At 41.7% G+C, this 21,153-nt stretch overlaps 1 protein-coding gene across 1 annotated transcript; it reads left to right on the top strand.

Moving 5' to 3' along the window:
• Window positions 1-11,355: 11,355 nt before the first annotated feature.
• On the top strand, window positions 11,356-15,543 carry LOC118897200 (salivary lipocalin-like). The gene is given in 8 exon segments (XM_036856180.1): window positions 11,356-11,501; window positions 11,861-11,997; window positions 12,751-12,824; window positions 13,523-13,633; window positions 13,995-14,018; window positions 14,021-14,106; window positions 14,301-14,346; window positions 15,299-15,543. Coding segments are annotated over 8 exon segments (660 nt in total). The 5' UTR covers window positions 11,356-11,405; the 3' UTR covers window positions 15,385-15,543.
• Window positions 15,544-21,153: the final 5,610 nt, after the last annotated feature.

The following is a 21,153-nucleotide window of genomic DNA, read 5'->3' as shown; positions in this document are numbered from 1 at the left end:
TTCATCTGTGAAACTGTCTTTATTCTGCTCTTACCCTTGATGGATAGCTTGGCTGGATGTAGAGCTCTAGGTTGAAAAATCATTTTCTCTCAGAATTTTGAAGATATTTCTCCACCATTTTCTTACTTCCAATGGTCCTGTGAGGAACGCCATTCTGATTTTGTATGTGACTTATTTTTTTCTTTGTAACTCTTAGGTTCTTTTGTTTTTCTCAAATTTAAGTGGGATGGTCCTTGCTTTTAGATTTTTTTCATTTTGGCCTATAAATCGGTCATTGTATCATTTTACCTTCCACCAGCAATGTATGAGAATCCTGGTTGTTCCACATTCCTCCAGTATGTGATGTTGTCAGGTTTTTGGTTTTGCCTTTTTTTTTTTTTTTTTTTTTTGCCATTCTGGTTAGCACATAGCAATATCACATTGTAGTTTTAATTAAAGAATGTAAATAAACAATAAAATACCAATTTGGTCTCCAAATTGCTTAACCAAAAACGATATTACTACTCTTTTTTCTTCGGTGGGAGCAAACATAAATGACATTTTGATATTTATCACATTATTGCTGAAAGTTTAAATTTGTGCAGGCCCTTTGGAGGGCAATTTTCTATTCAACAAATCCTCACTTACTGTCTGTCTACTATGCGAAGTACTGTCCTAGGCAATGAGTATAATGGGGAATAAGACAAGTCCTGCCTTCATGGGAGAGACAAATGATAAAAAAGTAAATAAATACAAGATCTTATATATCATTATCAATGCTAAGAAGAAAACAAATAGGGTGCCACAAAGTAAAGCACAGGGGTCGGCATACCTAGATGGCAGGGTCATGGAAAGCTCTTCAAGGAGGTGATATTTAAGCAAATTTGGGTACATATCTAAAGGTCAAAAGTGCTTACCTCGTGACCAAGAACTCCCACTTTGAGGAATCCAGATTACAGAAGTACGTGCACACAAATATATGTGTGAGGATGTGTACCAGTGCTTCCTCTCTTGTCCCACCAACCCTGCATCTTAGCTCACAGCAGCCAGTGTGATCTTTGGAAAACTTTATCTGATCTGATCATGTTCCCTTCCCAGCTTAAAACCCTTCAATTACTTGCACTTTGGATAAAGTCCAAACTCGTTACTTTATAAATCCCACAATAATCTGACCATTCCCTGGTTATAGCTTAACTCTGTTTCATACCATTCTTCCCCTGCTCCTTATGGTCCAGCTGCCCTGCTCTGTTTTCTGTTCTTCACATTAGCTAAGCCTTTACACATACCGTTCCCTCTGTCTGAAAGCTCTTGCCTAGATTCTTCCTGTGGTTGGCATATTCTCGACCTCAGGTCTCAGCTCAGGGCTCATTGCTCTCCGAAGGTCATGGTAGTCAGATGTGGTGATGGACAGATGGATGCAGAGGTGCCCAGCAGATTCCAGCTGGTAGTCTTTCTCCCTACCCTCATCCCACTGTGTCTGGCTCTTCTTTCTAACTCCTGGCCCTGCTGACAGCCTCAGGCCCACCTGCAGCAAAGGCAAGGGACGTGATTGAGGCATCCCACCCCACATGGGCACCGAGAAGCTGAGGCTCGTGAAAGGTGGTCAGTGCAGCCAGTAAAACAGGGAAATGAGATAATTCAGAGGCCTCCTGCCTGTTATGCTTCTTGGTCCCCAACACACATTGGGCAAAGTGGCTGTGATGATTTGCCCCTGGGAGGAGAAAAAAGACTGGATACCCACAAATTATCCAATTTGAACTATCTGAGGGAGAGTATATTAATCATTTTTATTGATTATTTCTGATATGCAATTTTCCGAGGTCTTTGATTGGCTGTTTTTCTCTTTTCAGAAAAGTTGAAAAATGTTCAGTTGAGAAGATGCAACAAAAAACAAACAAAAAAACAAACAACTTTTGCATGAAACATCCAAAGCAGGATTTTTGACATGCCACATAGCCAGTGTCTTACTATTCCTTTATTCTTTATTTGCCGTGTGTTCATTTAGCTCCTGCTCTGTGCCAGGTGCTGTTTTGGGCATTAAGGACACAGCAGGGAACAAGCGAACAAAATCTCTGTACTTGGGGAGTTTATATTCTATTCAGAGAGACAGACAATAAGCAAACAAATGAAACAAATGTATAATAAAATTGGAGGGACGATGTGCTAATGGAGGAACTAAGCAGGCTAGGCAGTGACTTTGGGAAGAACAAGCCTTGCCACCGGGTAGGAGAAACGTGTTTTAGAGGGAATAGCAATTGCAAAGGTCATGGGATGGAAACAAGTTCAACATGTTCAGGGAACAGCAAAAAGCCCAGTGAAGGAGGGAGCCAGCCAGGACATGAGGGTGGGCTTGGAGAGGTCAACACTGGAAGCAGTTTGGATGGTTTTTCTAGGAGTGATGGAAAGATCGAGATTTTCAGCGGTAAAGTGATCTCATTTCCATTTTTATAAGTTTTCTCTGGAAGTTGTGTAGAAAATAGGTTACACTCATGAATGAAAATCAACCAGATGAAGATTAGAGCCAATAGCCATTGCTGCAGTTCTCAAATTTGTTAAAATAACAGACATTCCAATTTTTTAAATATAAATTTATTTATTTATTTATTTATTTATTTATTTATTTTTGGCTGCGTTGGGTCTTTGTTGCTGTGTGCGGGCTACCTCTAGTTGTGGCGAGCGGGGGCTACTCTTCGTTGCGGTGCACGGGCTTCTCACTGCGGTAGCTTCTCCTGTTGTGGAGCACAGGCTCTAGGCACACGGGCTTCAGTGGTTGCAGTGCGCAGGCTCAGTAGCTGTGGCTCGCGGGCTCTAGAGCTCAGGCTCAGTAGTTGTGGCGCACGGGCTTAGTTTCTCCGCGGCATGTGGGATCTTTCCAGACCAGGGCTCGAACCCGTGTCCCCTGCATTGGCAGGCGGACTCTCAACCACTGCATCACCAGGGAAGCCCCCAGACTTTCCAGTTTTTAAAGGTCGCCATAATGGGTAACACTTCTGTACTCTGCTGAGACTCTTCAGCTAATAGTTGCAAATTATATTTACATGTGTGTATATGACAAAAATAAGCATTCAGTACTCCTGACCTCAGAAATCTTCTCACAATGCACAGAGGGGGAGAGGAAGCAGGAAGAGGCTGGGCCTGCGGGGCCAGGAGCAGCCAGTGTGGCTGTGGGGAGCAGGTCATCCCTCCGGCTGGCCACTAGGGGGCGATCCTGCACCTTGCTGCACTTTCCGTCTCTGCTCCGCTCTGCGCGTCTTCCTCTTCTGACTTCAACCAGCTTCAGCTGTGTCCCAAGCTGCTGATGGAAAATGTGGTTATGAATTCTTTCCCTTTCATCTCTGGATGATCTGGGACAGATCCAAGCATCAACAGTTACAGAGATCTTGGAGAAGCTGCTGCCCCTGTAGCTTCATAGTAACAGGTCTTTCTAAGGCCACCTGTTATCTTCAGAATACTAAATTGCACAGACCTTTTTTCAGTCCTCATTTCACTTGGCTTTTCATCAGCATTTGACCTGCCCCTTCCCTCCTTCATTTTTCTATATACTAAATTAAAACTCTATTGAATAAAGAACCCTCTCCAAAACACATGACTGGATGGACTACATCACATGCGGTTAGACTGGACACTACAGTTGTTTAACATGGAAAATCACACAAATCGGCACTTCTACAGAATCTAAAAAAGAATGGATATATGCATTTGTATAACAGATTCACTTTGCTGTACACCTGAAGCTAACACATCACTGTAAATCAATTATTCCCCAATAAAATTTTTTTTTAAAATTTGGCAGTTCTCACTGTACAAAGCTGTTTATATACTTGCTTTATAATAAACAAAGTGTATGTTACTAGACTTGCAAATAATGTATTTGAAGAAACTGGTAGATTTTTAAAGCATATATTTTAAAAAATCTGTTCTATATATACTATTCAAAAACTTTTTCATTGTTTTACATTCTAAATAAAACCTAAATGCCAGCATCAAAACTATGATCATCCCAGAAAATTGACTCTCAAGCTCAGACTGCAAGTTCTGAATTAATGTCTATTAAGTGAATTAAGTAAGGCAAAAATCAGGAAATGCCAGTCATTTCCAAATTCATCTTGGCACACTTAATAGTCCAGTTTTAAGGATTTCTTTAGGCATTTTTAAAAGTTTCTGACATTAATGACAAAAATATATTTTAAAATTCTATGTTTTATATTGAAGTATAGTTGATTTACAATGTTGTGTTAATTTCTACTGTATAGCAAAGTGATTCAGGTATACACATATATACATTCTTTTTCATATTCTTTTCCATTATGGTTTATCACAGGATATTGAATATATTTCCCTGTGTTATACAGTAGGACCTTGTTGTTTATCCATTCTATATATAATAGTTTGCATCTGCTAATCCCAAACTCCCAGTCCATCCCTCCCTCAACCCCCTCCTCCTTGGCAACCACAAGTCTGTTCCCTATGTCTGTGAGTCTGTTTCTGTTTTGTAGATAAGTTCATTTGTGTCATATTTTAGATTACACATGTAAGTGATATCATATGGTATTTGTCTTTCTCTTTCTGACTTACTTCACTTAAGTATGATGATCTCTAGGTCCATCCATGTTGCTGCAAATGGCATTATTTCATTCTTTTTTATGACTGCATAGTATTCCATTGTATATATGTACCACATCTTCTTTATCCATTCATCTGTGGATGAACATTTAGGTTGTTTCCATGTGTTGGCTATTGTAAATAGCACTGCTATGAACATAGGGGTGCATGTATCTTTCTGATAAAATCCTATAATTTAAGAACAATAATTACACGTCAGGAAAAGAAGATCATTAATGTCAACAGTAGCATCACTACTATTCAGTTGAACCATAAGAGACTGCCAATTATCAACTCTTTTCACCTATAAAATGAAAATTTTATATGGTTCAACTCAATACATGTCTTGTTTTCTGCAGTTGTCCCCTGAATATGATCCAATGAGTTTGGTATAGGTTTCTGAGTAAGCTGGAGAAAGCTGGAGAAACTAACAACAAACAAAATTGTCCCACTTCACATTGAATTAATTAAAATTGAAAAATTATTTCCTTTAAAAAAGGCATTTAAACTGATAAGCAGATTTTAACTGTTCACCTGTGTTATCATGATTCTTATCAATACATCACAAACAAGCAAGTTTCTAAGTGAAAACAGCTAAGACACTTTCTCATTAGTTCTTTCTCCTGGAGGAAAATAAAATCTCTCCTTTTCTGCCACCTTGTGGCCACTTCATTTTCCTGCTTTGCCAGTTTTTAATAAAAGACTCTCAATGGTCTTATGAAGACTTTGTTTTTCCAAAAGAAAAGTATTTGGTTCCTTGGCTTAAAGGACTTGCTTCTTTTCAAGATGCCAGGCAAAAAGGAGAATTGGTAGGCAAACTAGATTTGGTGTAAAAAGTATAAATTTAGTGCCTGTTGTGTACTAAGCCCAGGAGGAAACAGAAGAACGGCGACCAGTTATTTCCCTTTGGAGCTCAAGTCAGTATCTGGTGGGGAAGAGATCAAGACAGTTGCCTGATGCAAGGCCATAAGCAGAAGAATGAAAAGAAGAGCAGTGTTTTTGAAAGGGATTCACTCAGAATGCAGCTAGGATGCCCCAAGCTTTCTCCTGGAACACTGGGGTTGCCTATGTTATAAGCTTGTTTTTTTCCCTCCTGATGGTAGAACCTTGTCTTCAACTTCCCTACTATTATTTGCACTGGGCCTGGACACTCAGCAAAGACTAGTTGGTTCCCAATAAGCGTGCCCTGGAACAATCTCTTTCTCCAGAAAATAGATGAGCTCAGTGTGGCTGGCAGCTGCAAAAAGCAAAGACCTATTCTTCAGACAAGATCCAGTCAACAAAATGAGGCTGTGTTTCAGGCACGGAATAATCTGGGGAATTGCTAAAATGTATGGAAATAAAACATACTTTTTTGTTTAGCAAAACAGGACTTTGTAGTGTACGCATCCTCCATCCTTTGAAAACACACACACACACACACACACCAGAGAAGCATTAATTTGTTGTCAGAAGGTGTACATTTGCAAACCCCTGTAGGGACGGTTCAGTATTTCCCAGTGGGGATGCTATTGATGTGTTGGATGAAACAGTTCCACTTCGTAGGGGGCTGGCCTAAGCACTGCCGAAGGTTCTCATCCCTGGATCCTGGGCACCAAATGTCGGTAATACTCTCCAGTTACTGTAAAAACCAAAAATGCCACATCCACCACCCCCCTTTCCAAAATCTCTCCCTGGACTAGTGTTGGCCGTAGTTAAGAACCACTGAATCTTCTCATTTTATCAGTTGAGGCCCAGAGAAGGGAAGGAACTTGCCTAAGTCACAGACAAGACACATAGCAAACAGCCGGAGAAGATTTATTGAAAGTCTATTATGCAGGGAGACTTACAGGTGGAGGGAGCACAGTAAATACAAAACGTGACCTCTGTTCTCAAAGAGGAGGGGAAGAGAGTGATAGAACTCATATTTATTGGGGACCTATTGCATTCTAGCCCTTTCTAAACCTTTTCACATTATCTTTGCAACGACGCTGAGGAAACTTGAGTCGCACAGAGATTAAGTGTGGAAGCAGAATTTGAACTCAGGCTTTTCTGACTCCAGAGCCTGTCTTTTCACAATCACCTTTCCAGTGTGTGTGTAAACACAGAAACCAGTGTTTTATAAAGTTATCCCAAAATGGAGAAAAGGTAAAAGATAACCATGTCTCCTTTCAGAGTCATACAAGAGCGCTACCTAATAAGCCGTCCTAGGGTCACCTGGTTCTCTTTGTCGTGGTCCGAGCGCCGGTTGGAAAAGAATTTCCAGACACAAGGCAGAATGTGAGGAAGACAGAGTTTTCGCTGCAAGGACTGCGGGCCGACTTCCCGGTAGCCAGGGAAAGTCGACCATGAACACGGGTTGCTTGTCTGTTTTTATAGCCAGGGAGCAAAGGGACTTCTGAGTCACCTGCTGATTGGGTAGGGTCTGCATGTTTCCAATGGGATGAATACCTTTCTGTATATGGGATGGGAAAGGGGCAAGGCATGCTGCTTGGGAAAGCTCAGAGATGTTGGGTGGTTGCTGCGTGACAGAGTGACAAGGGTCTGGTAACCCTCTGTTCCAGTGACGTTGGCCCTTTGAGTTTATCTTGTTCTTTGTCCTTGGAGCAGACCACACTCTTGGCAAATGTGACTGTATTTAACTTACTGTTTACTGTTGTTTAGGGGCCAGGCTCTGTGAAGTTAGAGATTAATTGATAAAAAACTGAGAAGGTGCAAATTATTTTTGTCTGGTAAATATGTAAATGCTTTCTGTCCAGTGGAGACAATAACCGCAAAGGTTGTGGATTTATTGCTCTGTAGGACATTAACCACGTGTGTCTAACTTAGCAATTTTATCCCAGCAGTTTTTTCTTTCACTGACTTACACATACATCAGCTTCTCATATCCTCCTTTGAATCAGCTGTCATTCTTTTGGGTCCTTCAAAAATGATTTAACATTAAATCTTTGACACAGGCTTGCTATATAGTTGTATGAGAGTTATATTATTTAACTCTTTGAGAATTATGTTTTGACAGTAGCACAATCCAATAAGTGACGGACTGCTATGAAGTAAGCGTGAAACTCTAGGTGCTATGGGGACATACAAAGGATGAGAAGAGTGAGCCCTGGGGAATCAAAGGAATTCTTGAGCGGGGCCTTGAAGGAAGGGTAAAATTTGAACAGGAAGAGAAGGGAGGCTTTCCAGAAGGGGTTGCAGCATGAGGAAAAGAAGAAAGAAGTCAGGGGTTTTTGTAGATGCTACAATTAAAGGAGAGGCACCTAGTTTGGTCTTTTTCCTCAGATCATGCTCCTGGCCTTATAGGATCCAGAATGTGAAGATTAAAAAGAAAATGGACCACTGTAGAAGCTCAGTAAGGGCAGGAATTTGAGCTATTTTTGTCAACAGTATATTCTGAGAGCTTGGACATAGTAAGCCAATGATGACTGCTTGTTGAATGACTAAGGTGATCAAAAGAAAAGAATATGATCAGCTTCCATTAACTGACCACTTACTATGTGCCAGACACTATGCTAAGCTCTTTTGAAAAAATTTTTATTTTATATTGGAGTAGAGTCGATTTACAATGTTGTGTTAGTTTCAGGTGTACAGCAAAGTGATTCAGTTATACATACACATGTATCTATTCTTTTTCAGATTCTTTTCCCATATAGGTTATTACAGAATATTAAGTAGAGTTCCCTGTGCTATAAAGTAAGTCCTTGTTGATTATCTATTTTATATACAGTAGTGTGTCTATGTTAATCCCAACCTCCTAATTTATCCCTCCCCTGCCCCACCTTTCCCCTCTGGTAACCGTAAGTTTGTTTTCAATGTCTGTGAGTCTGCTTCTGTTTTGTAAATAAGTTCATTTGTATCTTTTTTTTAGACTCCATATATAAGTGATATCATATGGTATTTGTCTTTCTCCATCTGACCTACTTCACTTAGTATGATAATCTCTAGGTCCATCCATGTTGCTGCAAATGGCATTATTTCATTCTTTTTTATGGCTGAGTAATATTCCATTGTATAAATATACCACATCTTCTTTATCCATTTATCTGTCGATGGACATTTAGGTTGCTTCCATGTCCTGGCTATTGTAAATAGTGCTGCAGTGAACACTGGGGTGTGTGTATCTTTTGGAATTATGGTTTTCTTCAGATATATGCCCAGGAGTGGGATTGCTGCATCATATGGTAGTTCTATATGTAGTTTTTTAAGGAACCTCCATACTGTTCTCCATAGTGACTGTACCAATTTACATTCCCACCAACAGTGTAGGAGGGTTCCATTTCCTCCACACCCTCTCCATCATTTGTTATTTGTAGACTTTTTGATGATGGCCATTCTGACTGGTGTGAGGTGATACCTTATTGCTGTTTTGCTTTGCATTTCTCTAATAATTAGTGATGTTGAACATCTTTTCATGTGCTTTTGGGCCATCTGTATGTCTTCTTTGGAGAAATGTCTATTTAGATCTTCTGCCCATTTTTTGATTGGGTTGTTTGTTTTTTTTGATATTGAGCTGCATGAGCTGTTTGTATATTTTGGAGATTAATCCCTTGTTGGTCGCATAGTTTGCAAATATTTTCTCCCATTCTGTAAGTTGTCTTTTCGTTTTGTTTATGGTTTCCTTTGCTGTGCAAAAGCTTTTAAGTTTAATTTGGTCCCATTTGTTTATTTTTGTTTTTATTTTCATTACTCTAGGAGGTGGATCCAAAAAGATACTGCTGCGGTTTATGTCAGAGAGTATTTTGCCTATGTCTTCCTCTAAGAGTTTTATAGTGTCCGGTCTTACATTTAGGTCTTTAATCCATTTTGAGTTTAGTTTTGTGTATGGTGTTAGAGAATGTTCTAATTTCATTCTTTTACATGTAGCCGTCCATATGCCAAGCTCTTTACGTAAATAATTCCATCAGACCCTTATATTGATGATATGAAGCAGATTTTCTTATTTTTCAAATTAGGTCCAGCCTATGGCAAAATGGTTACATGAATGATTTTTATCTTTGGGGCTCCTTGACCCTTTCCCAAAGGGCACAGAATCCAAGACTTATGGTTATTCTTCCCACTGCCCAAACTCTCTTCCTGCCTCCCCAAGCCCGGTGGTGTCAGTACCATTGGAATAAACTGGTCCTACTACTGACCAGCAACTGATGTGCTACCAGGAGAGTCCCAGATGGACCTCTGGGTAACCTGGGCCCATGTGTATGTAAGTGCTTGCTGAATTTTGATGAGTGAATCTGGAGGTGACAATCACTGTTATCCCTGGGTTTCTTACCTACAGGGAACCCTCAGGTTGTGGTAGAAATTTCAAACTAGAAAAGAAGGAAAGGGTTTCTGCTTCCACCCCTACCCCATGTGGGAAGAGAACTCTGGATCCCTTTTGACGGGACTGCCTCCTTCTGGATATTAGGATGGTGTGCCAGACATAGACATGTATTGCTCAGATTCCCTCTTCACAAAAGGGCTCATTGCGCAGCCTTGAGGAGTGTGGTTGGCTCACAGCCTCCACTGTTAACTGGTTCAGATTGGCCTCAACTCCTGAGCTGAGGTAGTGGTCTTCTTGGGGTGGCCCCATCCAATGACTGTGCAAGACTGTGGTACAAAGTCCCATCCATTTCTGCCTAACACAGGACTCTTCTCACATGCTCAGAGATCCCTGCTGGGCTGACAAAGACGTTGTCAGATCTATGTCATGGTCTGGCAACTCCCCTTCCCTAATCCCATTTCCTCCTTTTTCCTTTCACAAGTGTTACTCCCAGTAAGGCTTTTATACTCCTAAATCTGTCTCAGGATCTGTTTTCCGAAGGACACAGATGACACGATGGGATGCTGTTAGCTCCAAGCAACCTTTCATCAGTGAAGAGAATGGATATTTTAGAACTGGATTTGAGCTAATACCAGCAGAATATAATCACCCCGGGTGCTAGGGACCAGGGAGTACTTCCACTGTGGCGCGTGAATCAAATAAGCTTTATTTCTTGGTATTCTTCTTGGCACTGACTATGTCTTGCTATTATATAAGATGGCTTGAATGTTCCTACTGGCTTTCTCAATGAGTGATTTGTTCAATTAATTAAGAGTGTGACTAAAGACAAGGTCACTAAGTCCGTTTCCAGTCAGCCGTTAGTTTCAATCAAGTTACCTGTTATAAATGGATTGTTATCTGGTCATATATGGACTCCATAAGCCCTTTACCCATGCTGAGTCATGACTTAGGCTAGTTGTTTCTCAGCCTCCTGGCAGACTGTCACCCTTCCCGTGGGTCACTTATAGAATGCTCTATGCAGTATTTTGGTTTTGGGCAAGGAAGTCTTAATGTGGTTGGTGACCAGCTACTTAACTTGCGGCCACAAATGGGAGGGCATAGTGTTTGCTTTTTTGGTATGGAAGCATCTCCTAACTCCTTATTGGAAGAGCAATACTCCTCAAATTATCCATTCATCCTTCAAATATTTTTTGACCAAGAGAGAGTTGCTACTTGCCCTTCCCTTGATCAGACTCACAGCTACATCCCTAGGGTCACATTTTAGGGAAATCTACATGCAGCTTCTTCAGTAGTAACTACCAGCCAGACACACCTGAGGGTCTAAAGCATTACTTATTCCTCTTCCATCTGTCCTTCCTGCCAAAGACATCAAGCCTCAACCTGTGTCGTGGAGTCAATAATTATAGGGTCTCTGGGATCAGATAGTCTTGGGTTCTCCCACTTCCTGGAGGAAAGGTGGTGCCTTGTGGACAAAAAACTGGACCCAGAACAGATATAAAAACAGAGGCCCTGGGGAGAGGAGCCACCGTCAGGGAAACACTCACTCCCAGTGACTACAGAGAAGACAGCGCTGTCCCCTGCCAAGATGAGGCTGCTGTTGCTGTGTCTGGGGCTGACTCTAGTCTGTGCCCACAAGGAAGGAAACCCTGATGTTGTGAGAAGCAACTTCGATATTTCAAAGGTAGGGGCAGTGGAGTAGAGTGACTTTGGATTTTGGGGGTGGTTTGGAGGATTCTGAAACAAGGTGACCCTCCTGGAGGGCAGCAGTTCCTTGACATATTAGGCAAAAGGGGTGATTTCAGACCTTAGACTAAGGGCAGTTGTGCCATGTTAAAAGACAACAACACTTGGGTACCTCCATTCTCACTGGAGGGACAGTGGAAAGAGTCCTAGGTGTGGTGCCAATTGATCTGAGTTCTAATTTCATCTTCACATCACCATGATGAGTCCTGGCCCACAGGCCAGAGTTCAAGAAGACAAGTGTTCATGTTGTATCTCTTTCCTCTTTTCTCACCCAATCATTTTATTGATTTATTGCAGATTTCAGGGGAGTGATATTCCATTCTCTTGGCCTCAGACGCTGAAGAAAAGGTAGAAGAAAATGGTAGCATGAGAGTTTTTGTGGAGCACATCCATGCCTTGGAAAATTTTTCTTTGTTCTTTAAATTTCATACAAAGTAAGTGGGTTTTTTGCTTGGGAAAGAAAAAACAGAAGCCCGAATATGGTCTTGGACCTCTACACACACACACACACACACACACACACACACACACACACACACGTATACATACATTCTGGGCCTGTACCTAAAATCAGGGTCCATCATCTGGCACTGATTTGGGGTTTGGTGAACCTGTGGCTTTTCTAGATTCAGAGATAAGAATTGGTGACAGGCATGAATTTAAACAGGAGTAGAGGAGGTAAGGAGTAGAGGGGTATCAGAATCATAAGTAGTGTGGCAAGACAGCATAGGTTAAGAGCATAGGATTCAGAATCAACAGCCTATCTCGTTCTTGAATCTATATGTGTGACCAAGAAAATTCATCTGTTTCTTCCCCAATTTTCCCTGGAATCAAAGAAGATGATAATAATTGTCTCTCATGGTTTTTTGGGAGGACCAAGTGAGGTTATGTTCGTAAGGCACATATCTGAGAGGCTGGCACATGGTAAGAACCCAGCTAATTCTCTAGACAAGTAGCTATCGTAATAGTAATAGTGGAAAGTAGTGGTAGAGTAATAGTGATAGAAGTAGTTGACTCATTCTCAAAGCAGCAAATAAAGTGAATAATGTAAATAAAAGTTCTTTGGAAACTATACCCAAAAATGTTCAACAGTTAATCAGTGGAATCGTAAACTCAAGTTACAGGTAGAGTGTGAAGGAGCCAGCCCCATCAGTATCTCTTGGGCATCAGCTCATTCTGTTTCACAGGTTAAGTGGAGCATGTACTGAAATGTCTTTGCTTTCTGACAAAGCAGGAGAGGATGGTGTATATAGTGTTATCTGTAAGTATGCAAAAAAAAAAAGGTCTTTCTAAATTCTTCTTCCAACTGCAAGGAATTTGCTAAACCCCAGTATCTTCAGGATCTTGATCAGTTCCTGATATGCTTGTTTAGGTAATACAATGGGGCCATCTAATAGCCAATATCCTGAATTTGGGAGAAATGTGTGTGTAAAAGCCAGTGCCTGGCACACAGTACCATCAGGTATAGAAGGCAGTTTGGTCACATGTACCTCCTGCAACAAAAGAAAATTGGCAAAAAAAAAAAAAAAGAAAGTAAATTGGCAGGACAGCTTCTCATTCCTTGCCCACTTTCTGATGATGTCTGATGGCCATTGCCACAGCACATTATTCAGGATACAACCCTGGCTATATAATGCAATGGGGCTTATAGAGAAGACAGAGACACACAGTTGGCAGAGATGGCTGAGGGAGGGTAGGTGAGTTTCAGGGAGCATGATAGAGGGGAAGCTGCTGCTGTGGCTGAATTTTTCTACCCCTAGTGGTCAGTCTACCAGTGTTCCTTAGAAGTTGCCTCATGAATCCCAGAGAGATGCAAATGGAAGGCAGTAGATATCACTCTCTATTTCTTCCAGGATATGCACTTGAATTTGTTTTGTGGGAGAGAATAGGAAGTGAAAGGGTTTCACTTCCTTCCCATGGACCAAAGGAGTTCTGAGCTGTGTTCTGTTTCCTCCGCAGATGATGAAGACAATAAATTTCGCATACTTCAAACGAACTATACTGAATATATTATTTTTTATCTCATGAATGTCAACAACAATGAATCATTCCAACTGCTGGAGCTCTATGGTAGAGTATTTTCATGCTGACACTCATCGTGGGGTGGGGAGACTGGGGAAGGAAGGAAGCCTGGAGACAGAGTGGTCTTCCCAATCTTATCCTGGGACATCTCTCCTCCTCTGAAGATAGATGCTCACCTTTGGTAAAATCTCTCAGGCTCAGTGTTGGGAAGATGATGAATCTCTCATCATGCCAGAAAGATATCCTAAAGATGTCAAATTCAAGACAGGTTATTGTTTCATCTCCAAGACTTCTGCCTAAGCACCCAATCAGTACCATTCATTTTCCCGTCTGGCTGGAACCCCACCCCTCTGAAGAGCCTCAGTGACCAATAAACAAGACAAAGCAGTTACTGTCACTCTTCCCACAGCCCGAGAACCAGACGTGGGTCCAAAATCAAGAAAAAGTTTGTGAAAATTTGCCAAAAATATGGGATTGTTAAGGAAAACATATTTCCACATGTTTCCATATTACCAAAGTCGGTAAGTTGAGCTCTCTCTGGCTTTCTCTGCCTAAATTCCCATTTGACTGAATGGGAATGTTCCTGAAGGGAAAAATCCAAGAGAAGTTAATATCCCAGTCAGTGCCCTTGGTCCTTCCCTGGAGAATCATCTGGTTTCATTCTGGGAAATAAACCAGGGTTGGTATTTGAATGTGCTCTTCTCTGCCTCTGTAGATCACTGTCTCCAGGCCCGAGGGAGTGGAGTGGCCCAGGCCTCCAGGTTGGTGAGCTCTGCTGGAGAGGGGCTGGCTCAGGGATCCGTGCCTCCCAAAAGCATTAGGGGTTTATGTCCAAAGATTACAATAAAAATAATTTGGTAAGGAAGCTTGTTGGGAGAGCTTGAAATTCGGAGTTGGAGGACCTGGGTTCAGGATCCACTCCTGCTATGAGCTTTTTGAGCAAATGATGTAGCAATTAAAAGGGAAAGAATGATGTCTACCTTACAGAGTTACTGTGTGGATATAACGCTGGAGAAAAGGGCTCAGTAATTGATAATGTGCTAAAAATCATGACTTAAAGTTTTAAATGGGAAAAGGGTGTGAGTGTGAAACTCAAATACATTTCTGTGTTCGTGGTCCATCTTCCACGCCCAGAGGGCCATCTCACCCTCCAATTTATGGAAAAATTTTCTTCCTTCGATCTCTTCCTTTCTTCCTGCACATCCTTAACTTCTAATCTGGGAATAGAGTTGTCTGACCTTCCAGTTGTCTTTCAACCTGGAAAATAGACTCTTGAGTTTCCTCATCTGTCTCCTACCTCAGATTTATTTTGGGGCTTCATTAGCAATTATGCCTTACATAAAGTAAGCATTTAATAAAAGATTGCTATGGCTTTTGCCATTATTCCTCAATTTGTCAAAAATTCTTTAAAATTTCCAATGCTGAGGATGGCAGAAGCAAGCCTAAGATCCTTCATTGCTTCTTTTCTTCTTTTCATAGACTCAACTGGGGGAAGGTTAAGATGGGATCAGCAATAGAAAAAAAAAAAAAAGTCATTTACTTAACACCTTCCCTACCCCTATTCTGGCAAATAACATGGGTTAGAATGCAGGTTGATAACTATTTCTTCAACATTTTTTTTTTTTTTTTGTAATAGAAATTCTCTTTGTCCTCAGTTCAGTCCGAGAAGCACTTAATAAGTTTCGGTGTTCTTGTTCTCATCTGCTTATTTAGCACTGAGTGAGTGCCACCTCACTTGGGCTCCAGGATCTTCTCTTCCATGGTCCCCACATCATCTTGCAACAAGTTCTGTGACCTGATTTCCATCACTATCGCACGTGAAGGCATCAACTCTGCATCTTCAGGATCTTCCCTAATTATCTAGGAAGACTCATCAGCTCACCACGAATCAAAGTTTCCTGCAAATTTCTAACTCTCTTTGCCATATTCAGGACAACAGTACCATGAATAAGACCTTCCTCTACCTGGTCAATAAATGATTCACCTTTCAGTCATGTGATTTGTCTTTGTTTATGTTAAGAGATGTGGGGTTGACAGGAAGCAAATGTGGGGACTTCCTTGGCCGTGTGTCCATAATCTTCCTCTAGCTTCTCAGAATCTTCCCTGAGTTTCAGGATTCTCCCTCGTCTGCAGTAATTCTCTGTCCCCATGAGTGCTACTTGCCTTTTGATTTGCCCATTTCTTAGTGACCTGATAAGGCAAACTATAAGACTTGCCCTATAAATTGCTCCATCCTAGAATTCTCTTTTTCAGTGGGGGTACTGAGAGATAGATGCTGCTGGGGCTGATACCAGCTCGATATGTTTCAGAATATGCCCTTATACCCCAGCTTCTCTAACTCATCCATCCTATGAGATGGTCAGCATCCCTTCTTTCTTTCTTTTCTTTTCTTTTGTAGAAGTACATCTATGATATCTAAGTTGAAAATTACCATTATAAGATGCTGTTAGTTTCTGAAATTCTTCATTTTTTAAATTTTATTGAAGTATAGTGATTTACAGTTTTAATTTCTGCTGTACAGCAAAGTGATTCAGTTTTACATATATACATTCTTTTTCATATTCTTTTCCATTATGGTTTATTACAGGATATAGAATATAGTTCCCTGTGCTATACAGCAGGACCTTGTTGTTTATCCATTCTATATATAACAGCTGACATCTGCTAATCCCAAACTCCCATTCCATCCCTCCTCCAGCCCCCAGCCCCCTTGGCAACCACAGGTCTGTTCTCTTTGATTCTGTTTCTGTCTCACAGATAGGTTCATTTGTGTCATATTTATTTATTTATTTAATATTTACTTTGTCTGCTCCAGGTCTTCATTGCGGCACGTGGGATCTTCGTTGCAGCATGTGGAATCTTTAGTTGCGGCATGTGGACTTCTTAGTTGTGGCATGCAGACTCTTGGTTGCGGCATGCATGTGGGATCTAGTTCCCTGATCAGGGATCGAACCCCGGCCCCCTGCACTGGGAGCGTGGAGTCTTACCCACTGGACCACCAGGGAGGTCCCTGTGTCATGTTTTGAATTGCACACATAAGTGATATCATATGGTATTTATCTTTCTCTTGGTCAGTGTTTTTTCATACTCTTGGAAAACCTCCTTCAACCACTGCTTTTATCTACTGTGAACGTGTTAAGTGAGATTCCATGAAATGTGAACAACACTTATCTTCAGCAATCTATATGTGGTACATTCAGGAGGCATCAAGGAGGCTAAGTGTTATTAACCTCTTCTTTGGGGAGCTTACAGGCTTTGGAGAAAGGGAAATTAAAGATCCTCTTCCAGTTATAATCCTTTCCCAACATCAGCTGATGATAAAAACAGTGTAAGAGTTACACATGGGTGTTGGGGCAGAGCAAGACGTGGGTAGGGGTTGTCATGCAGAAAGAATGACTCATTCATTATGGACATAAGGCTTATGTTAACAAGAGAAGGCTTTCTAGGCATCTGACTCTCCTCACCTCTTACTCTGCCTCCAGATCAGAAGAGTAAGTTAGGTTCAGACTTATTGCTCCTGACTTAAGTGCTCAGTCTGGTTTGCTGAAATATGACAAAAGGCTATGTAGAAAGTCAACCAGTCATGCTAGGATCACCTATTTTTTAAAAGTTTGCATTTAAAGGACAGAGCAGCTGCTACCCAGAAGGGCATGGCCTAGCATATCCTTGAGAATGCTTAGAACATTAACAACAATAGTAATCAATGCACAAGAGGGCCACATTGATGATGGGAAATGGCTGGAGATTACAGCCATACACGTGTCAGGAAACTACAGCCAATCGGGAGGCACAAAAAGACCCTCAGGGGTTCCCAGATCAAGTTGGCAGATGAGCTCACACTGAAACCTATACCTCAACCCCAAACATTTTATGCAAATGAGGCATGAAATGTTAAGGACACTCAAAAGCAAGGAGTGAAGATGTCTGTGGATCAGAAACAGAGCAGTCCTTTTCAAGAGGAACAAAAAGAAAGAAAACAGACAGGAACCATGTGGGTAAACAGGCCAGAGCAGCATCGTCCTCTGGGTTTGGGGTCTGGGGACGGATCTGGATCACCCATGCAGGGCTGGGGCCGATCATGTGGGGCTGCAGACTGAAGATGCGGACCTCTGAGAAGCAGGGGCTGAGCCTGAATGAATTTGAGGACAGTTCCTCTCCCTCACCTGGAGTCACAGAGAGAAGCTGACTGCAAAGGAGGCACCACCACCTCTTTCTTTCATTTGAGAAAGAAAAGAGCAGTCCCTGCTCCCCTGAAATCGGCCTGACTCCCATCATGAGGCTTCAAGGTTATCACCAGCTGGCCTGATGCTCACAGCTAGGCCAGGTTATTCTGTTGGACATAAACAATCTCCTGAAACATCAACACAGACAAGGTCACTCAGAGATCATTAAAAAAAATCATTGTGCAATCCAGAAACACACCCCCCTCTTGGCTAAAATGAGTCACTGCTACTTCTCTACTAATTACAGCTTTATCCTCATGCTGGTCTTCTCTTCCTATAGATAGGATTTACTGAGAGATGCATTCATAGACTTGCCCCTGCTTTCTGACAGCACCCAATCTAGAGCTTCCTTAGATCCTCCCCCAAACCTGCAGGAGGTCCTTCCTAACATGCCCCTACTGAGACACCCATGGTTCCCCATGGTGAGTGTTCTTCCCAGCTGCAGTAATAAACCCAGTTTTTCAATTACATGTATGTTCCTGGTGGTCTTTAGCTGAAGAGTATTAACATTTTTAGGACTTGAACCCAGGCCCACTTCATGCATGTGCCGCCCGGAATTCTGGGAAGCACCAAGCTAAATCACAAATGCAAGGCCTGGTTTAATGCTGTGCACTTAAGTAGCACACAGGATGCCCCCAAGGCTTTTGGCCTGAGCAATTGGAAGGATGGAATTGCCATTTACTCCAGTTACCTAGAGGAGCCAGTTTACCGGGGAAGGATAAAAAAAATCTCTGTTTCAGACATTTAATTTGTTTATCTAGCTAGGCTACTATTAAAAAAAAGAGACCCAACCATAATTTAGTATGGGTTAGTGAAGATAGAATTAATTTCATAACTTAATAATAGATTTCATTATCAGTAACATAAATGTGAATTTTCTTCAGCAAGTTAAAAGGAAATGTACTAGACCTATATTAACATTGTTAGATCTCAAAAACAAATTGTAAGATGAAAAAAAGCCAGTTGTTGAATGATATGTGCAGTATGACACCATTTATATAACTTTTTAAAAATAATTTATTTACTTATTTTATTTTTGGCTGCATTGGCTCTTTGTTGCTGCACGCGGGCTTTCTCTAGTTGCGGCGAGCGGGGCTACTCCGTTGCGGTACGTGGGCTTCTCATTGCGGTGGCTTCTCTTGTTGCGGAGCACGGGCTCTAGGCACGCGGGCTTCAGTAGTTGTGGCACGCGGGCTCTAGAGCGCAGGCTCAGTAGTTGTGGCGCACGGGCTTAGTTGCTCCGCGGCATGTGGGATCTTCCCGGACCAGGGCTCAAACCGGTGTTCCCTGCATTGGCAGGAGGATTCTTAACCACTGCGACACCAGGCAAGTCCCATATATAACTTTAAAATAACACACAGAACAATGCAATACATTATTTATGGATTTCTATTATATGTAAGATAACACAGCGCTTCTTATAATGTGCATACGAATCACCTGGGAACTTGTTAAACAGCAGGCTCTGATTTAGCAGGTCTGGGGTGGGGCCTGAGATTCCACCTTCTAACAAGTTCCCAGAGACGCCAGTGCTACGCCGCCTTGGGAGAGGGGAGATGCAGGTAAAGTGAAACTGTTCTTACTTTCTTCAATTATTTTGCTCTATCTGGGTGCTAGAACCTCTCTGTTGTACTTCCGGACACTCATAAAGGTATTCATGTCCATGAGTGGTTGTTAAAATAGGTGTGTCTGTGGGGTTACGAGGGCTGGCATCTCCAATTCCACCATCTTGCTAATGTCAACCCAAATCAGTTATCATTTTACCCAAAAGACAGAGAGAAAGACATTGAGTTTTCAAAACTTTTTTATTTTTCTAGAATATCTACAGAAATCAGGGATCAAATGAAAATTACGGTGGAATTGTTACTGATTTGAGTCCTTGGACTCTTTAATCAATAGAAATTGGTAAGAAGCCAGACGAGGAATTCAAACAAGGCTTTACTGGGTCTCGTGCTTGCTGCAACGTGAGGGAGTGAAAACAAGAAACAGGTGCCCCTGTTTTCTCCCGGAGAGGGGACGAGCTCGTTCCTTAAATAGGATAACAACAGGGGCGGGTCTGCAGGTTGAGCAGGAGGGTTGTTTGTGGCTTTTTTGTATCTTATTGTTCATAATTACCCTGACTGTGCATCTGTGCAGCTATTTCCAGCCCCTTATCGTTTCTTTGTATTCTGTTGTGGGAGGAGACGTTTGTCCAGGTGCAAGCACGGCAGCAAAGGGTGCCAGGTCCCAGCCCATCTTGGAATCAGCCATCATTGGGATCTCTACTGCTTCCTGGTCCACTTTGCTCAGGGATGGAGGGCCAAGCTCACAGCTAAGTCCCATAGGGCAGGGGTCCTCAACCCCCTGGCCGGGCTGTAGACCGGTACCAGTCCTCGGCCTGTTAGGAGCCAGGCTGCACAGCAGGAGGTGAGCGACAGGCGAGGGAGCGAATCTTCACCTGCCGCTCCCCATCACTCGCATTACCGCCTGAACCATTCCCTCTGCCCCGTCCGTGGAAAAATTGTCTTCCATGAAACCAGTCCCTGTTACCAAAAAGGCTGGGGACCGCAGCCATAGGGGATTTTTCCATCATGATATTGAAATCCTAAATTGTGTTTTATTAGTTCCTTATCACCCTACTACCACCTCACTGCCCATGAACACATTCTTAGGGCCTGAAAACAAATTGAGTCGATTAAAGGAAGGGAAATAAGTCTACTGCAAAGAGCACCACAAAATAATATTCCAAATGCAGGCAAGTGTGAGTTAGGATTGCACAGTAGATCATATGTGCTGCACTCCCTTCCAAGAGTTAAAATTTTATGTTAGGAAACTCTGCTGCTGTATCAAAGATACAGTTAGGAAGCTCTATTCTTGGCATCCAGCTGGACAGGAGAAATGGGTCCTATATTAGTTTCTGCTGCAACAAATAACCACAAATTTGATGGCTTCAAACAGCACAAGTTTATTATATTACAGTTTTGGAGGTCAGAAATATGACATGGGGCTCCCTGGACCAAAACCAAGTGAGCCCAGTGTCTATAAATGTGTTCAAATCATCTTCTATGTCTTTTCTTAGAGTTTTAAAGGTCTCTCCTTGGTGATCTTCTGGTGTATTCTCAGTTGTTAATTCCTATATACTTTCACAGGTTTTTTGTTGTTGTTTAATTTTTTGTTTTTTTAACTGTTGGTTATTATCATGAGTTTTTGCTGGTATAGAGAAATGTTATTGAGTTTTGTAAGTTGATCTCTCTAGCAACCTTGATGAAATTTTTCGTTAGTTATAATAAAATTAGTCCTAATACTTTGGGGATTCTGTTGGCTTTATAGGTACCTATATATGATCATATTATCTGCAAGTAATGT

The sequence above is a fragment of the Balaenoptera musculus genome, chromosome 6, assembly GCF_009873245.2.
Source record: "Balaenoptera musculus isolate JJ_BM4_2016_0621 chromosome 6, mBalMus1.pri.v3, whole genome shotgun sequence".
NCBI classification, from domain to species: domain Eukaryota; kingdom Metazoa; phylum Chordata; class Mammalia; order Artiodactyla; family Balaenopteridae; genus Balaenoptera; species Balaenoptera musculus.
Note: the sequence above shows the minus strand (reverse complement) of the source record. Positions and strands in the feature narration are given on the sequence as shown.